This window comes from Micromonas commoda, chromosome 1 (genome assembly GCF_000090985.2).
Source record: "Micromonas commoda chromosome 1, complete sequence".
Lineage (NCBI taxonomy): Eukaryota > Viridiplantae > Chlorophyta > Mamiellophyceae > Mamiellales > Mamiellaceae > Micromonas > Micromonas commoda.
Window position 1 is genome coordinate 737881 of NC_013038.1, and position 18472 is coordinate 756352.

At 48.2% G+C, this 18472-nt stretch overlaps 4 protein-coding genes across 7 annotated transcripts; 3 read left to right on the forward strand and 1 right to left on the reverse strand.

Annotated features, from left to right (window-relative positions):
- Window positions 1-251: 251 nt before the first annotated feature.
- On the forward strand, window positions 252-2228 carry MICPUN_92943 (predicted protein; the record flags this gene model as incomplete). Of its 2 annotated transcripts, none has more annotated exons than XM_002507114.1 (1): window positions 252-2228. In XM_002507114.1, the coding sequence occupies one exon, from the start codon at window positions 501-503 to the stop codon at window positions 1053-1055; it is 555 nt and encodes a 184-aa protein (XP_002507160.1). The 2 variants fall into 2 exon arrangements, with proteins under 2 accessions (XP_002507160.1, XP_002507161.1); XM_002507115.1 differs by having other exon boundaries at window positions 501-1055.
- Window positions 2229-5223: 2995 nt separating this feature from the next.
- MICPUN_51395 (predicted protein) lies at window positions 5224-7748 on the reverse strand (the record flags this gene model as incomplete). Of its 2 annotated transcripts, none has more annotated exons than XM_002507510.1 (1): window positions 5224-7370. In XM_002507510.1, the coding sequence occupies one exon, from the start codon at window positions 7368-7370 to the stop codon at window positions 5832-5834; it is 1539 nt and encodes a 512-aa protein (XP_002507556.1). The 2 variants fall into 2 exon arrangements, with proteins under 2 accessions (XP_002507556.1, XP_002507557.1); XM_002507511.1 differs by having other exon boundaries at window positions 5832-7748.
- Window positions 7749-8891: 1143 nt separating this feature from the next.
- On the forward strand, window positions 8892-11555 carry CDC48 (cell division cycle protein 48-like protein, expessed; the record flags this gene model as incomplete). The annotated part of the gene is made up of 3 exons (XM_002507116.1): window positions 8892-8991; window positions 9132-9358; window positions 9417-11555. The coding sequence occupies 3 exons, from the start codon at window positions 8892-8894 to the stop codon at window positions 11553-11555; spliced, it is 2466 nt and encodes an 821-aa protein (XP_002507162.1).
- A 2682-nt stretch (window positions 11556-14237) lies between these two features.
- Window positions 14238-17129, forward strand: MICPUN_55092 (predicted protein; the record flags this gene model as incomplete). Of its 2 annotated transcripts, XM_002507117.1 has the most annotated exons (5): window positions 14238-14439; window positions 14528-15437; window positions 15480-15552; window positions 15640-16638; window positions 16734-17129. In XM_002507117.1, 5 exons carry the CDS (start codon window positions 14238-14240, stop codon window positions 16824-16826), a joined length of 2277 nt encoding a protein of 758 aa, XP_002507163.1. In that variant the 3' UTR covers window positions 16827-17129. The 2 variants fall into 2 exon arrangements, with proteins under 2 accessions (XP_002507163.1, XP_002507164.1); XM_002507118.1 differs by lacking the exon at window positions 14238-14439 and having other exon boundaries at window positions 14690-15570; window positions 15667-16638.
- Window positions 17130-18472: the final 1343 nt, after the last annotated feature.

Below are 18472 nucleotides of genomic sequence, written 5' to 3' on the forward strand. Positions count from 1 at the left end.
CCAAGGTATCCATACGAAGGATGCGAAGGTAATGAGATACGAATGTACCTTCAGCGAGGGTAATACGAAGGTATTAATACGTACGAATGAAGCTATTTATTACCTTCGTACGAAGGTACCTTCGTATAGAATACCTTCGAAGGTACGTACGAAGGTAACCCTTAATAACATTGCAATAACAGTTACCAGTCCCGTGTGAAATTTGTTTTTTTTTGTCGAAAAGCGATGCCCAACGCGCCCATCGGCGACCGCGCGATGCTCCGTCGCGTAACTATTTCGAGATCGCACATAGCCAAAAATCAGTAGGCCGTTGTTTACTGTCGAAATACCCGTACGGCGCGCGCGATTACTGGCCCGATCCACGCGGAAGCCTGTCACAACCGGCGCGTCGTCGTGGGATTGGATTTCACGAGCAACGCTGCGTGGGAGTGTGCCTGTAAACTCTTCACACTCTGAAAGAAGTGCCAAACTTCCTGCGGCGTTGTGCTGGCAGATTCTCGATGGGCCTGCTTTCGGTTATTAAAAAGGTCAAGGCCAATGAAAAAGAGTTACGCATCCTTATGGTTGGACTCGATAACGCAGGTAAAACGACGATAGTAAAGCGAGTCAACGGCGAGGATATCGGCTCCGTCTCTCCAACTCTAGGTTTCAATATAAAAACAATGAGGTATAAAGGCTACGCTTTGAACATATGGGATGTTGGCGGGCAAAAGACGTTGCGCAGCTACTGGCGCAACTACTATGAGACCACAGACGGACTGGTGTGGGTGATCGACAGCGCAGACCATCGACGGTTGGAGGACTGCAAAGAAGAGCTCCACGCGCTGTTGTCCGAAGAAAAACTTGTTGGTGCGACACTGCTGATCTTAGCTAATAAGCAAGATATTCCCGGTGCATTGACAAAAGAGATGCTCACGCGGGTTTTGGATCTTCGGAAAATGACGAGTAGGCGCTGGCATATCGAGGGCTGCAGCGCATTAACAGGAGAGGGACTGCTTCAAGGCCTAGACTGGTGTGCCGAAGATATCGGATCACGGATATACTTGTGTGAGTAAAATCTCACATCGTTGAACAACAAGGGAAACTGGTTTGTGCTTAGCAAAGTTGTTCATGATACTTCTCAAACTAACCGCATTCGCCGTCATTAGTCTGTCGATTCTTCTTAAACTCAGGCTTCCACTTCCAAAGTTGGTGTAATTCGCAGGTCCCTTCTGGCGCACAAGGGCTGACTGTTTCGGATGAACCAGAAAATACGAAAACATAAACTTTTTTTCCGCTCCCTGAACTTATTTCATTGACTTCGCCCTCGCCATTGAGAATGCAGAGTTGCTGTGGTGCCGCGTTACTGTTACCTATGTCTTTTCGCGCGGTTATTTACGCATCTTTGTGATCTTAGTATTTCTGATGGAAGGTATTTTATTGTTATCCACCTCATCATACAGAAGTTGATGAGGCGTGTGGGCACTAGCTCGTCGATCGGAGGAACTAGAGCCGCGAAGACCCCAACGTATGGATGTGATGAGAGTTGGCGCAGCAGGAACTGCTCGAAACTTTTCTGGGAGCGATTCATATTGTAGCAAGCATAATTGTCTTGCTTCCGCGTGTAGCGCGTTGTTTCCACCTTCAGACCGCTTATTTGCACAATGCAGCAATGGACCGTTTACAAAATATTCCGTTTGGCTGGTTTGTGCCGATATCCGCGCAGTTCAGCATGCAAGGGTCTTATGTTTGTTTCTCAAGGCTCGTCCATATCGTTGACACAATCCATTTTCGCGCTTGCAGGACAGCAGCACCAAATGCACTGCAGGGCACAACAGCAGGAGAGCCAACTTTCTCTGCTGGTGCAAATCCCAAGTCTCGGTAGCCCATGTCCATCGTGTAATGGTTCCCAACCGGCACGGACTAAATCTAGTTCAAGGTCGCGCGTCAGAAGGCAAAGATGTATTGCCGATACAATCATAATACTGAAGGCGATAGCCAAGCAAGCCATGTAGAAAAAGATCGAATGAGTTGTAAAAGCTAGGGCCGGAGCCGCCATGATGACGAAGTCGAACGTCCCGTGATAAAACCAAGAAAATCCAAGGCACTGAAGGACATCAACACGATGTTGCCCACTTCTTGCTGCGGCCAAAGACTGAGCATCGAGCCACAAACTCCTCACATACCGTGTTGCTGTCATCCCCGCCCACACTGAATGTAAGGGGAAAGCTCCACGGCCAAATGTGACCGCGGCCGCACTTTGTAATTTCTGTGCCTCGGTGTATGGCTTTTTAAAAAGGGTGAAGTTCAGAGAAATCGGAGCAGAGGCTTCCGTTCCCATATCTTTGTGTGGACTTAAATCTGCTGTTGAATTTGTTCTTCGGTTTTCTGCAAACGATCTAGCACTTAGAGTGTGTTTGAGGACATCTATTGTTGTTCTAAATCTGGCCAGTGTTTGATACGGATACGACATAAGGCATATTTGTGATGAATCATCTTCATCTCCCTCGCGCGTGTCTTGGTCTAGAAGCTCGCAATGAGTTCTAAGGCTCAGATTGCAGAGCCCTTCGAACGCACATTTAAACATTTCGTCCCTCTTTGATGAAATCTGTCGGTCTTCAATCCTCGATGAAACGTCCAACTCGGACACCACAATTCCTTCGTGACTAAATTTCCGGTCAACTGTGAAGTTTCCCGCAGTTGGATCCATTCTTATACTCACGTGCACACTTGAGTTGTATTTGCTCCACTCCGTCGCGGCAGAATAAATGTTAATTCCGTATTGAACGTTTTCAGTGAACGCGAACCCAATTCCAACAACAAACCCGAGATACACTACGATCCTTGGATTACTCACAGGCGAGAACCAACCGACACTTGGTCCTCCGCATCGTGTCGACCAGTAGTCATCATCTTGTAAACGTGTTTTCAAAGTGTATACATTACCGTATCCATGGTCAAGTGGTTGTGCCTTCTCATTAGGGGGATTCGATCGAGACGGGTAATACCTTGCCAGTCCGAAGTACAGTTTTGAGGGTCACGTAAATAGATACGGCCTTAGGGTAAAACAGTGCCAATTTTGTTGAACACGAGCATAAACGAGTAGCGGCGAACCCTACCTTTGCAAGCTCCTCTGCCAGGCCAGCGGAAAAAAATGCGACAACGACGGCTGCAGCCAACGTCATCCTCTCGAGCTCATCTCCTCGCTCCTGGGCACGATAACCCTCTGTGTTTGGAAATGATTCTGCGGTGTCTGAAACTTCGTTAAACATCAGTCTCCGTGGCCTTGCTAAAGTTGCTAAACCAGGCACGAAAGCAATCATGGACCCTACCGCCGCCCTGACTATATAGACCCCGACGGGGCACACAACTGCGCCCACCCAGAACGTTTGTAGCACCTTGGTGAAAGGCAGTTCTTGTTGCAGAGCTTTGCGACATTTACTCCCAAGCAGCACGAACACGAAATACCAGCCTAGTTGCGTAGCAAGGGACGCAAGAAGGACGTAAGTTGCAACCGTGAAGGTGGTGGTATAAGCAACAGTTATCCACTTCAGAATAAGAAAAATCACGGTGAGCCATCCCCACATAGCTTCCCTGTCATCTCTGCAGAGCCAACCGACTGGCCAGGCATACCACGGTGGTGGTCGAGTTGGTCGCGGGGACTCGTAGTCGTCCAGCCCGTGGCCCGGTTCAACCATTCTGGCTTATTCTGGAGGACGGATGCGTCCTCGGTAAGGTGATGCCATGCCGTCTACGAAAACAAGAAAGCAAGGTATGGGGTAGAATATATATGTGCCTCGTATCTGTATGCTCCCTAAAATACAAATATGAAGGTATTTAAGGACAGGGGTGTAGTAATTATTTAATAAACCAGCCTTTTGAAAATCAGAGAATTTGCTCATAGGACAACGAACACGCACACGTGCCCACTCTCGTAACCTTAATACTTGGTGTTGGTCGTCTGGCTCTTGCTTGGCTATACATAGACTAGTTATCTCGTACGAAGGTACTTGGCAAGAAAGCAGATTTTATTTCGAGAAACTAGTCTAGGTGTTTACCGTAGTTGATCTTTTATTGAGAAACTAGGTATTTACCACGAATCCCGACCACTAAACCCCTGAGATAGAAATTAGTGACCGGGTACGGCTGCACGTAGTGTTCGTGTGCTCCGTACATTCCGCCACGAGCGCCGTGCTGGCGGTCGTTGGTGACGGTCGATCCGGCGACCCTTTGCATGAGCGAGATGATAAGCGCGACGTGTACGAGGGCGAGGTTTCGGAGGTGGATACGGTTTCGGAGCTCGTTCGGCGGGTCGATGGAGTCGTAGATGGCTTGCGTCCGCTCGTTGACGTTGCCCGAGGCTCGGCGGGCGGTGAGTGCGGCGACGTCTTAGGTGTTTACCACGAATCCCGACCACTAACCTGAATTAGAAGTTAGTGACCGGATACGGCTGCACGTAGTGTTCGTGTGCTCCGTACATTCCGCCACGAGCGCCGTGCTGGCGGTCGTTGGTGACGGTCGATCCGGCGACCCTTTGCATGAGCGAGATGATAAGCGCGACGTGTACGAGGGCGAGGTTTCGGAGGTGGATTCGGTTTCGGAGCTTGTTCGGCGGGTCGATGGAGTCGTAGATGGCTTGCGTCCGCTCGTTGACGTTGCCCGAGGCTCGGCGGGCGGTGTGTGCGGCGACGTCTTTGAGGAAGTTGAGGAACGGTTTGCCCATCCTTCCGTACGTGTCCATCACGAGCGGGATGAATTCCTTGTGCACCGCCGTGGCCGCCGCCTTGTACTTGTTGTTCTTGTCAGTCTCGCGTTTCATGATGGGGTCGCTGTTGGGGGCCGAGTTGCCTTGGCGGGGTCGTGGTTGGCTCGCGTGGTTGGCTGCCGAGTCCATGATGTGGGTGATGGAGACGTCTGCGAGGATTGTGATGCCGGTGTCTCGCAGGCCGTCGACTCGGATGTCTGGTCGCAGGCTGTTGGTGTTGCCGTCCCGGTTCGTGGTGCCTGGTATCTCGCCGATGGGCTCGGTGAACGTAGTCAGGCCGCCCAGCTTGCAGACCGCCTGAACGGCGAATTTTACCTTGTCGTGCGTCCTGGTCTGGTTGCCTCCTGCGTTGCTGGTGTGGACGCAGATTAGGTACTTGGCAAGAAATTTTGCAAGAGTAATCATCAAGGCATACTTGAAATGTCTTGAAATGTATATACATGAACGAGTCAAGAACGTGTTCGTTTTTGCAATAATTTAGCAAAACGTGTTCGTGTACGTACATACCTTCGTACAATATATGTACGTCAAATTTATTTAGAAGTCACATATATATGTCGAACTCACATTTATTTATTTAGTACGTACACATGTACCTCATAAAACACTTAAAACCCTTACCACATTCCAACCCGCCCATTCGCCGAAGTTGACCGACGTATGGATGAAAATTCAGCTTCAAACTACGGGGGAGTCGCCCTTCTTAGTCCGTCTTTCACCGAAGCTTCATCGATCAATACTCTTCAAAATATACGTCTGGGCGCGCAACTCGAGGGAAGCCAAAAACCAGAAAGTCCCCCCTTTCTTTCACCGATGAATCGATGAAATTCAGCTTCAAACCATAGCTAAGAAGCCTCTTAGTCCTTCTTTCACCGAAGCTCCATCGATCAAAACTCGAGACCGTCTCGGACTCGTCCCAAACCAGCCTCCCGCGAACCCCCTGTCAAAGTTCCTCAGTCGCAAGGAAGGCACCTTTCACGGATTATTAAGTGTTAGCGCTAATAAGGTTTTAATAATCAAACGGTTTCACCAGCCAGAATAAGTGACATCGAGATAGAGAACTAAATGTCACGCTGCCGCCGACACTTCATGTATGAGATGAGTCATCAAATACCTTCAGTTTAGTAGTATCATCGGTCAAGGATTTGGCTGCTCTGGCCGCGGCATGTGCCCTCACACAGTTTCCTTCGGCAAGAGCTGCATTTGAATGCAAATATGCCGCAGCGTCCCGCGATAGTCTAACTTTTTCCTTACTCCTTGTGCACATTGTTTTCTCAAAGTCGGAGAGTGCCGTCGCAACGTCGCCATCAAAAAGTCCAGCGCTGCACGACTCGGACTGCCATACCAATCCTTGCCTATGCTTCGATCTCGATGGACTGAATGTTGGAGTTCGGAAAAGTGCACGGGCCAGCTGCACAGCATCCAGAAGTGCCTGGTTGGCGCCCTGACCTTTAAATGGAGACATGGGGTGTGCTGCATCACCAATAAGGGTTACGCGTGATGCTGCGCTGTGTTCGTCTGACATATTCCGTAGGTCGCCTGCGTTCAGACATGCGCGGTCATATGCAGGATATCCCGAAAGATTTTGGATACTGGTCGATGATATTAGTTCAGGAACAGGATCTACCCAAGAACCGCAACGCTCGACCGCCTCGGAAAGAAGTTTTGCCGGGTCAGCCTTTGCCAGCTCAATTGCCTTTTCTTCTGAAATCGGGAAAGAGAGCTGCCACATCAAAAGAGGAACAGTTGCCTTGTTGTTTTGTGTAGATACTTCGTCTCCCTGTCGAAGCGCCAGGCATCCGTCCCCATCGCATGATCGAGAAAATGGCATAACGTATATCCTTGTCGTCCCGTCAACTACCTGAAACACTTTGTGATCGCAAAGAGGGTGGCTGACTCCATGACATATTCCAAGCATCACGAACACTCCGAGGTAGTGGAGTGGGTATGCTTCCCCGACAGCTGCATCGCGTGAATTTTTTGCGAGTTTCACTGGTCTGACTGCGGAGAAGATTCCGTCTGCGCCAACGAGAAGATCAAAGCTCAAACGGTCACCATCCTCGAATTGGAGCTCTACACCTGACGAGGTTGAACAAGTTGTCTCTTTGTAATTTTTAAACTTCTTTCCCCAGTGAACAGTTCCTGGAGATAACTTTTCAAGCAGCACACGACGTAGTGCTTGTCGCGGTAAGTGAACATTCTTTCGGCCGGCGTCTGAAGCTGAGTTGACGGCCACTTTCTGGTCATTATAAAGTCGCGTGCCGTGTCCATATCTACCCAATTCTCTGCCGGCTGCGGTGAGAGAGATGTTTGCGTTTGAACCAACCCCATCGAGCAACACTCCGAGTTGCTTGAGAGCAGCCGCTCCTGAATATTTCTGCAGAGTGAGACCATAACCTTGCTTTCGCATTGAAAATGAAGTGTCTCGCTCGAATAGAGATACATGAACGCCGCGCTGTTGTAATGCCAGAGCCAGAGCCGCACCCCCGATACCTGCACCAACAATTGCAACTCGAGGGGACTCGAGATGTGGCTTCTGTGGTTTTCCGCAGGGCGTGGGGACGAGGCCAGTGCCCATACATGGTTTGCAGGGTGCTACTTTTGCTGGTGGCGCCCTGGCTAGCATCTCGAAACTGGAAAGATCCCGTGGACATTCAACTGACGCCCCTGCCGCCGCCTCGCGCTCCAATCGACGCTCACGTTTTTGCTTTTTCGAAAGAGAGTAAACAACACCTTCCCCGCCGCAACTTGAGCACCACATCATGTTGATATTCTTGCCTTCAGCATCGCCGATGCTATCTGACCCTGAAGAGATTTTCGCTTCAATGACCATGTCAACGTCGGCATGCAAGATAGGTCGGCCAGAGACGTGTACTCGCGGAACGCACGAGCGTACTACGCTGACTTGCGTTCGAGGCGAGGGACGCTTAAGACGGTGCGAAAAATGCTGGAAGCGTACGTATTCGGTGCAGATTTTTGAAAATCTGACGGCAACCAGCGGCATGAGCACAGCCCGCGTTGTTCCGTTGTCTTTCGCACCTCCAGCGGCGCAAAATTTTATCTTCGTGCGAAAGTACCAACGAGAAGGACGTTCCGCTGAACAGTCGTCGTCCAAAGAACGGGAAGGCGTCGCGCAGCGTTGTTAAGTGTTAGTCAGAAATAAATAAAGTATAGAATACCTTCGTATGTACCTTCGTAGTTTATACGAAGGTAACAAATATTTAAAGATGGTCTGGTCTTTATTAACTGTGGCTGGTACGAACGAAGTAAACAGGGTCGCGCGTGTTTTTTTTTCCGTATGGCGCCCTGTGAGGACGGCGAGCGCGCTAGACAACTGGCAAATACGCTACTCGGCGCCAAAGATGGAGGGCATTATCATCGGAAGCGCACATCGGAGTTGACGAGCTTGCGTCGCACGATGCGATGTTGCGCCTTAGCTACTGTTTCAGCGGCGAGTTGACGGTCTATTAACTCGTAAAACCACGATATTGTCGTAGCTAAGGCGCAACATCATATCTGACGACGCAGCATCGTCAACGCCGATGCGCGCTCCTGATGATGGCGTCCTCCATCTTTGGTGCCGAGTAGCGTATTTGCCAGTTGTCTAGCGCGCTCGCCGTCCACACTGGGCGCCATACGAAAAAAAAACACGCGCGACCCAAAATATTTGGCGCGAAGCACGTGTCGGTATGTGCAACCGACCGGTAATCCTATGGTAACTCCACTGTAACTCCTCTGCCGACCGAAAGTCAACGATATAGCTAGGGAAAGTGGTCTATTGGATACATAAATGCCTTCGAAGGTTACTAAAGCCCCCGCCCGAAGGTACGAAGGCAATAATTATGTACCTTCCAAGCTATGCAACATGTATGATATACAAGTGTTACGAAGGCAATATATACATGCGGTTGCAGATGATCATCATTAATTAACCAAGACTCGATTGACTGTCGATCGAGGACCATTTTAGATAGAGGAAACAGTGAGGAAACTATATCATATACCTTCGTAATAAATACGAAGGTAATAAATAGACTAAATAATAAATATGATATGATGATATGAAGGTATGAATAAAAAAGAGCGGGACGCCTGAAGCACCCGCCGAACTTACCGGAGACAGATCGAGAATAACCGACTGTCAGCCATGGTAGATTCCCCTGACGATAAGTCTGGAATTCGCGTCAAGAAGGACACTTCGACCGCCATCCTCGAGCGCAAGAAGTCCCCAAATCGCCTTGTTGTCGGTGGGAAAACTTTCTCCCTGTCGTGCGATAATCTACGCGTTCTTACCACTTCGCTCTCGACTATACCTCGCCCCGAGCTATGCTACCCAGCACCAGTGCGGCAATTTACTTGACATCGATCCCATGATTTTTCGTCCCAGACGAAGCTGTGAACGATGACAACAGCGTCGTGGCGCTCAACCTCCAGAAGATGGATGAACTGCAGCTCTTTCGCGGGGATACGGTGCTGATCAAGGGCAAAAAGCGCAAAGACACCGTTTGCATAGTACTCGCAGATGAATTTTGCGAGGAGGGCAAAATTCGTATGAATAAAGTTGTTCGCAAAAATCTACGTGTTCGTCTGGGAGATGTCGTGTCTATCCACCAGGTGGGTTTCCAGATCTGTCAAATTTGGGAAACTGCCCTCACTCAACATTCTTCTTCAGTGCACCGACGTGAAATACGGACAACGGATTCACGTTTTGCCTTTCAGTGATACAATCGAAGGAGTCAGTGGGAATTTATTTGACGTGTACTTAAAGCCCTATTTTCTTGAGGCCTACCGCCCGGTTCGAAAAGGGGATACGTTTCTTGCTAGAGGAGGCATGCGGGGCGTAGAGTTCAAGGTTGTCGAAACAGACCCGGCTGAGTATTGCATCGTTGCCCCGGATACTGAAATATTCTGTGAAGGTGAGCCAATCAACAGAGAAGATGAGGAGCGACTCGACGAAGTTGGTTATGATGATGTCGGCGGTGTGCGAAAGCAGATGGCACAGATTCGAGAGCTCGTGGAGTTACCTTTACGCCACCCTACTCTCTTTAAAACAATTGGTGTCAAACCGCCAAAAGGCATCCTTCTTTACGGACCTCCTGGATCAGGAAAAACTCTCATCGCGCGAGCGGTCGCAAATGAAACTGGTGCATTCTTCTTTCTCATCAACGGGCCAGAGATCATGTCTAAACTTGCTGGTGAATCCGAGTCAAACCTTCGCAAAGCTTTTGAGGAAGCTGAGAAGAACGCGCCGGCGATCATTTTCATAGACGAGATCGATTCCATTGCACCGAAGCGTGAGAAAACACAGGGGGAAGTTGAACGAAGAATCGTTTCGCAACTGCTTACTTTGATGGATGGCATGAAGTCACGAGCCCATATCATCGTCATGGGCGCAACTAACCGGCCCAATTCTGTTGATCCAGCACTGAGGCGTTTCGGTCGCTTCGACCGGGAAATTGATATTGGCGTTCCTGATGAAACAGGCCGTCTCGAAGTGCTGCGCATCCACACGAAAAACATGAAGCTCGATGAAGAAGTTGACCTTGAGAAAGTTTCGAAAGAGACGCATGGTTATGTTGGCGCTGACCTCGCTGCACTTTGTACAGAAGCTGCGCTTCAGTGTATTCGAGAAAAGATGGATGTCATTGATCTTGAGGATGAAACGATTGATGCCGAGGTATTAGACACAATGGCAGTGACAAACGATCACTTCGTGACTGCTCTCGGAACTTCGAATCCATCCGCGTTGCGAGAGACCGTTGTCGAAGTCCCGAATGTTTCCTGGGAAGACATCGGTGGACTTGAAACCGTCAAGCAAGAACTTCAAGAAACCGTGCAGTACCCTGTTGAGCATCCTGAAAAGTTTGAAAAGTTCGGCATGGCGCCATCTAAGGGCGTGTTGTTCTATGGACCGCCAGGATGCGGCAAAACATTGCTTGCAAAAGCGATTGCAAATGAGTGTCAGGCAAACTTCATATCTGTCAAAGGCCCTGAGCTCCTTACCATGTGGTTCGGTGAATCAGAAGCAAATGTGAGGGAGATTTTCGACAAAGCTCGTCAGTCCGCTCCATGCGTGCTTTTTTTCGATGAATTGGATTCGATTGCCAATCAGAGAGGATCCAGTTCTGGCGACGCTGGAGGCGCAGCTGATCGCGTCTTGAATCAACTTCTCACCGAGATGGATGGTATGGGTTCAAAGAAAACGGTGTTTATCATCGGAGCCACCAATCGTCCAGACATTATTGACTCTGCTTTGATGCGTCCTGGCCGCCTTGATCAACTTATATACATCCCCCTACCCGACGAAAAGTCTCGACTTTCTATATTCAGGGCAAACTTGCGCAAGTCGCCTCTCGCACCTGACGTTGACGTGACCACCCTCGCGCGTTTTACGAATGGTTTTTCAGGAGCAGACATCACAGAAATATGTCAACGTGCGTGCAAATTCGCCATTCGCGAGAGCATTCAGCGTGACATAGAGCGAGAACAGGCTTCGTCGATCGATCCTGACGCGATGGACAATGATTCCACTTATATCGACCCTGTGCCCGAGATAACCAAGGCCCACTTCGAGGAGGCAATGAAATTTGCGCGGCGCTCTGTCAGTGATGCTGACATCAGGAAGTATCAGGCATTCTCACAAACCCTGCAGCAGTCCCGTGGCTTTGGCAATGACTTCCGCTTTCCAGATGGAAACAACAGAAGCAACGGTGGCGGAGGAGGAGATGGTACTGCTGATCACTTCGGCGCAGGCGACTCTCAACTCTTTACTTCAGGAGAAGCACAAGACGATGATGACCTGTACAGTTAGCGCGCTACTCACAGCTCATGTCGATTCCAAAGCTGAATAATAAGGTGAACACGCTCGTAGAGAGTCGTTACATAGAGTAGAGTAGTGCGCACTGGCACCCCATGCAAACTATTAGACAGCAAAGCAGAATCTGTTACCTCCAGAAGGTATCTTTGAAGACTTCCATGCATTAACACATAGATAATAGACCATCACTATCGCTGACTCGTTGATTTCGTCGACGCATTGACTCGTTGATTTCGTCGACGCATTGACTCGTTGACTTAAACAGGGTCGGCTCACAAATACACTGTTCAGCGCCAAAGATGGAGTGCATCATCATCGGAAGCGCACATCGGCGTTGACGAGTTTGCGTCGCACGATGCGACGTTACGCCTGAGCTACGGTTTCAGCGGCGAGTTGACGGGCTATTAACTCGTATATCTTATTTGTCGTAACACTTAGCTAAGGCGCACTTTGTTACCTTCGAAGAAGGTACCTGAGGTACTTTTATTGCGACTAAGAAAGCAACACTGCGCGGCCTTCCCGCTCTATGGACGACCACTGTTCTGCGGGACGTCTTTATCGTTGCGCTTGGCGTGCACGTAGTCGTCGTCCTCACACGCACGCCACTTGTGAACGAGGAATCGACGCCAAGGCGTCTTCTGATGAGGCGGTGGTAGACGTCGAAGTTGACCGATGCATCAATGAAAATTTGGCCTTCTAACTGTGGGTTAGTGGCCCTTCTTAGTCCTTCTTTCGCCGAAGCTCCATCGATCAAACTCGAGACCGCCTCAGACTCATCCCAAACCAGAGCCTCTTCTAGCTCTAAGCTAGCTAGCTTATTAGCTACCGAAGGAACGAAGGTACTATATACGCGATTTACATGAGTAACTCGCGTGACGTTGACGTATGAAATCCAGTCAGAAATCCATGTACGTGTATTTACCCTGGGTATTCCCGTAACAAAAAAACCATAGGCAGTAAAAATCCGCGTTTCGTTGGCATATGAATGCAGATAAGATAGGAATCACACATACAAACTCTCAAATTCGGCGGTGCTATTTCATTCTTCAACGCGCGCGAGCGAAGTCGCGCCGCAGGAGAATCACGGCAACATGTCAACATGCTCAAACCGATGACACAGAACGCCATGCGTGACCCGTGCTAACCAGCATTTCGCTACAAGGGCAAGCGCTTCCGGTACACAAGTTTCTGTTCCCGACTTCTCACAATTCAATTGTCACATTTCAGTTGGTGGCCGTCCGCGCGGCGTGCGCATTTCATCGTGACCTTCATGCGCTTCACACTTATCGGTGCAGACCTCGGCGACTACACTTGTCGGTGCAGACCTCGGCGACTACGACTCGGCATTAAGCTGAGATAGTGGGCGCAGAAGTGCATCTCCGCCATGCCGGTTCGCCAACGAATCGACAAACACGTGAGATCCCGTCCGTGAAGCTCCGATGTATCTCACCCGTTTGGAGAGACTCCTGTGAGACTCAGTCAGAAAACCGGTGTGTGTATGAGTATTGAGTGAGTGTGTCTGTTTACACATAGGCCAACATTAGACTGTATGTACATATACACTGATTTGCATCTACAACGACCTCCACTATACATTCTTCTGTACGAAGGTATTCTGGATTTCAACCAGGTTGCTTGGCACACTTTTACGCCGATAACTTATAAAATGATAAGTCATCACCTTTAACTTTGGAGCTAAAGGTACCATTGATTTAATCGTCGTATGGTATGGATAACATAGTCATCAAATTCACGTCTAAGGTATTCTGGATTTCAACCAGGTTGGAATTCCTAAAGCGATACCTTATAAGGTATCGCTTTAGGTTAACGATGATAAGTCTGAGTTTAACGTTGGAACGTGAATTTGATGTAGCGCTAGACCATCGTTCTTGATTTAATTGTGTCAAAAATGTCGACAACTATATGTAGCGCTAGACCTACGTTCTTGATTTAATGGTGTCAAAAATGTCAACAATATATGGGACGAATAGACCTTCGACCTTGATAAACGATACCAGGTGATTGTTACATTTTGGTAAGTTGGGGTCGTGTAAAGATCGGCTAGCCGAATACCGTATGGGAGGATTAACTCAAGAATGACGAGTTATCTGGAAATTTTCGTTTTGATCGATTTTCACTCTCAAGACGCTATTTTCCCATTCAACCGCGCGGCGCCGTACGGCATGACGAGCGCGGTTCCGAGGGAGCAAAGCCGAACGAGCCCGAGGAGCGCGGAGCGTCCCCTCGCTCTCGATCCTCGCCCGCACTCCTCCGCTGCCGCGCGAGCGAGTCTGAGGTTTCTGGTGCGCTCCGCGACGGAGCGAAGGACCTCGCGAGGCGAAATTTCCTTTCAACTCCCTTTCAAACGCTACCCGATCAAAAATTTCGGGAGCAACCGGGCGGACAAATCTGAAAATTTTCCCCTCCGGGGTGTCCACACCTGCCTGAAATCCAGAATACCTTCGAAGGTACGAAGGTATAGAATACCTTCGAAGGTAGAATATAATGTCGAATGGCCAACTTTATTATTTGTAATATGATACTCTTACCTTCATATGATATCAACTTGAGATTTCTTCACACACGGCGCGCCGGGCGATTTCCAAAATGCGCTCAACAACCCCCATTTCAAGTTAAGCAGCGGCTTTGTCTTTGGGAAGCCGGATTTCGCCGACGATGCCTGCGCTGATCCTTTTTGGACGCTCTTGGCTTGTCGCTTCAGACGATCTCCCTATCCCGATGCTATGTTTGATGGTCGTGCACACAGTTTGGTGCGAGTTTTCGAATCATATACTCGCGCTTCGCGCAGTACGAGATACAATGGCCACTTATCCTTCTTGCGCAGGTGCACTGTCGTTCTGCTTGTCTACGAAAGTGAGTACTTCTGTTTATCTGTAGATTTCCACGGCCACGCTTTCCTCTCCGCCCGATTGTTCCAAGCTCCACCTTGACTTTTGTCGCAACAGGAGCGCACCAGGGGCTTGAAAGTCGTTGTGACGCCGGAAAGACAGCGTTGGCGTGGCTATTTGGAACGTTCTTCTGTTTTCTATTCAGCACTTGTCTGGAAGGGCTCATTCTTCGGCACTCACTCAAGGGCTGTATTCTTCAGCCAGGAGCGAGGCAACATGTCAATGGCCTTTTATACTTACACTTCGTAGTTACTATTGCCGACTTAGCTTTTACCATTCTCGGTACGTTTCTGGATTATCATGTTGGAAACTCTTGCTATGTTCGAAATCATGTGCACGCGGCTATTGTTGTCGTGATAGTCGGGAACTATTTCATCATAGCTTGCAACTTTTTGGGCATCGCTTTGATTTTCAGCGTGTATCCAGACCTCTCGTCTGAAGAAAAGTGGAACAGAATGTTCACCATGCTAGGTTGTTTCCTATGCCTGCCGCAGGGAAACGGACACGATCGTGACAGTCAGGGATCGCTTTCGCACATTGCCAATTGCTTTGGCGAGGTGTTCCAAGGCGCTGATCTTGTCCCTAGTGACATAGCAGCAGGTCTCGCTTTGCTTGCTCTTCAGCACCGCAGAATGCTCGAAAATGAAATGTTGGGAAGGAGGGCGTCTTGCAGCGCTTTGCCAAAAGGTACCCTTTTCGATGTAGCCTCGAAACCTTGGGCAAACAAACCCCTTCGCGCATCTGCCGTGAATGATGATGAGATTACACCATGCTCGGGAAACATTGACACACCTGAAGAATTGTACATCACTGATGAATCTTTAGCCAATGTGCTCAGTGAAGCTGCACATTATGCGCGCTGGGCGTTGGCGGCGTATGGATGGTTGCTGTATACTTGGGCAAATCCCAGTGGTGGTCTTGCGTTGGTTTGCTCTGCGCAGGACGCACAAAACTGTTGCTACCACAGGTCATCGCGCATTTCAATGGGCGGGGATAGAAGAAACAACAGAACAAAAGGGGATGATCTTGATCGCTCGGCGCTAAAAGTATGTGCTGGAATTAGCGATGATGACTTATTTCATGTCTCTTCAACTAATGGGCAGGACAACATATTGATTGACATCTTATTTTTATATCACCTCAGAACCCGATATATCATGTGACACGAGAAACAAATGTTGCACCTTACAAACTGGGTTGGCGAACAACCATACTTCATTGCAAGGGATTCAGCGCGACACGCTATCGTCGTCTCAATTAGAGGCACAATGTCTGTTCAGGATTGTATAACCGATTGCATGTATAAACCTGTGTTATTAAATGCCGATGTAATCGGCCTGCCTCATCTCTCTGGATGTCAGCTTCATTGTCACGCGGGTGTAGTCACTGCGACGAGCTTTATCCTTTCTGACCTTGAAAAACATGGCATTCTTCATCGCCTGCTACTCGGAAATACATGTTCACTCGGGTCCAAACAAAAGCGCAAACATTGGCATCGAGATGATGTGTTTGGATCCAACCGATTTGGCGGGCATCAAGGGTGGACACTTGTACTGTGTGGCCACTCTCTGGGGGCGGGAGTGGCAACTGTACTTTCACTCCATTTACGCCAGACATTTCCTTCTGTTCGGGTCTGGGCTATCGAACCCCCAGGCGGGCTCTTATCCGCTGAACTCGCTGCTGCTTGCCGAGAATGGACAATCAGCAGCATTCATGGGTCTGATTTGATCACGCGACTGTCAGGGCCTTGCTTGCTAAAATTGAGACATGACCTGGTGGACTCACTGGTCAGGTGTAAAGTGAACAAGTTCACACTTTTAGCGCGCCTCTCCTGTAGTCCTGATATTGTTGAACCTGATGATTTTATTATGCAGCCAGGAGATCGTGAAAACGAAGCCAATACATTTCGTCAGGAATTCGAAAGATTTCATATCCAACAGATTAAAGACCGGCCGCTCATGGTAGCACCGCTTTATCCACCTGGACGCCTATTGCATCTCTGCCGTATTCCCAAAAACAGTGGGAGTCAGCCTGTACTTGGATACGAATACGAGGTTCGATGGATCTCTGCGAAGGATTTGATGGCCCAGGGCTTACTTGTCAGCAGAAACTTCTTTACCGACCACTTTCCAGACAAAGTAGTCGCAGTCTTGTCCGAGCTATCTATGGTAAAAACCCGTAATACCTGTCCCATTATCTGGCCCAAAATTCTAGCAACTCTCCACTTATGCTTGACTAAAGCTATAATCACCCGTTGTAACAGAAATTCCGCACTAAAGACCCGACGCTCGACAAAATCAATCGATTGGGGACTTTTATTCAAACCGAGGGAAACCATGCTGCCCCGCCTACATAGAACATTCTCTGCAAACAGAAAGACGTTTTTGTCTCAGATGACGAGGGAATCACGTGCACAAACACAATGTCGTCAACGTGTGGAAGCTTAGGCAAACAAAAGACCCGTACAACTGCGAAATCGTCTACATTTATTGAGCAAAAACTAGTAGTGTCGCCTTATGTCGACGTATTCACTTCAGCAATGTCACATTTTCTATATCTATTGCACATCAAGTATTGTTTTTCTACGGTTCACCAAAAAAAAACTTAAAGGTCCTCAAGATCGCAGCGCTATTAATATGCAGCTCCTTCATATAGAATGAGTCCTTCCCAAACGTACTCATTTGCAATTTGCAGGACAGTAAACTAGTTTAATGTTCCTTCCTCGTTTCCAAGCCTGAGAGGCCCACGACTTTGATTCGATGCTCGAACTCCCAAGGTTTCCAAGAGGCCATTTGTGAGACGAGGCGGAGTTCATCCTTCGCCTGCGCAACTAGCTCTTCTATCTGACCAACCCCGATCGAAGACTCTATATCAGTCGGGTTTAGTGTTTTCTCGATGATATCGAGCCGGCTCTTGTATGTCGCTTCTACAATCTTCCGGTATCCCGTTCCTTCGGGAATTTTTTTCTTCACTTGGGCGAGCATCTCCTTCACAACAGTTGCCAGGGCTTCCCTTGCATTTGGTAAGGCCTCAATGCCCACTATACCAGTCGTATGCTTGTACGGTATCATCGCGGTAGATGAGTAACGGATGCTCATAGGAGTTTGGCCGCGGGGGGGGGGGGGGGGCGGGGGGGGGTGATTTACGCGGGCTGGCAGGGAGAAGTTCTTTGCAACCTTCGTATCATCTAAGTGTTATCATATATGAAGGTATATAAAAAATATCATTAAAATATCCATAGACTATGTTTCGTATGTACACGCAACATCGAGTTTTATATGTGTATCCGTTTATCAAGCAAGGGTTTTAAAGGCCGCATCCCAGCAGCAAGTTAGGGAAGAAAATAAAAACGGAGGTTCAAATAATAAATACGAAGGTACGAAGCAATGCAAGGTACACACGTACATACGAATATAGAAGGTAGTCTACCTTCGTATGGAATACCTTCGTACGTATATATTAATAATAATACCGTCTTCGAGGATAGAATACGAACCTTCATTCGTAAGTTTATTTCGAAGGATGTATGAGATTATTAATCTCGCTCTGATAAATAATAATATTATAAATACCTTAGTTATTAGTTCGTATATATGTAATACGAAGATATGATAAATATTTTATGAATGATAAATATTTATTTATTACCTTCGTATTTTAATAATAATATGAATGAAGGAAAAATAAAGAGAAAATGAACGATCGATGTTGTTGTTGGTCGTTCATCTCCAATCAACCTTACTTTTGAAAAATCGTTTTCAAGCGGATCTCGGATGGACATCCGTTCTTAGAGTGTTCTTATTAGTGATGGGCATTACTACGAATCGACCAAGCTGATTGCTCATATATAGAGAGTGCGTCTTTGATACGAAAAGTATGCAAACCCCGTTGGTTATTACCTTCGAAGGTAATAGCTATCTAATAATAAGCTACCTTCTCGAGCTAGCTAGAGCTATATTTATAGAATGCTATAGATAGTATATAGAATGCTATAGATAGTAG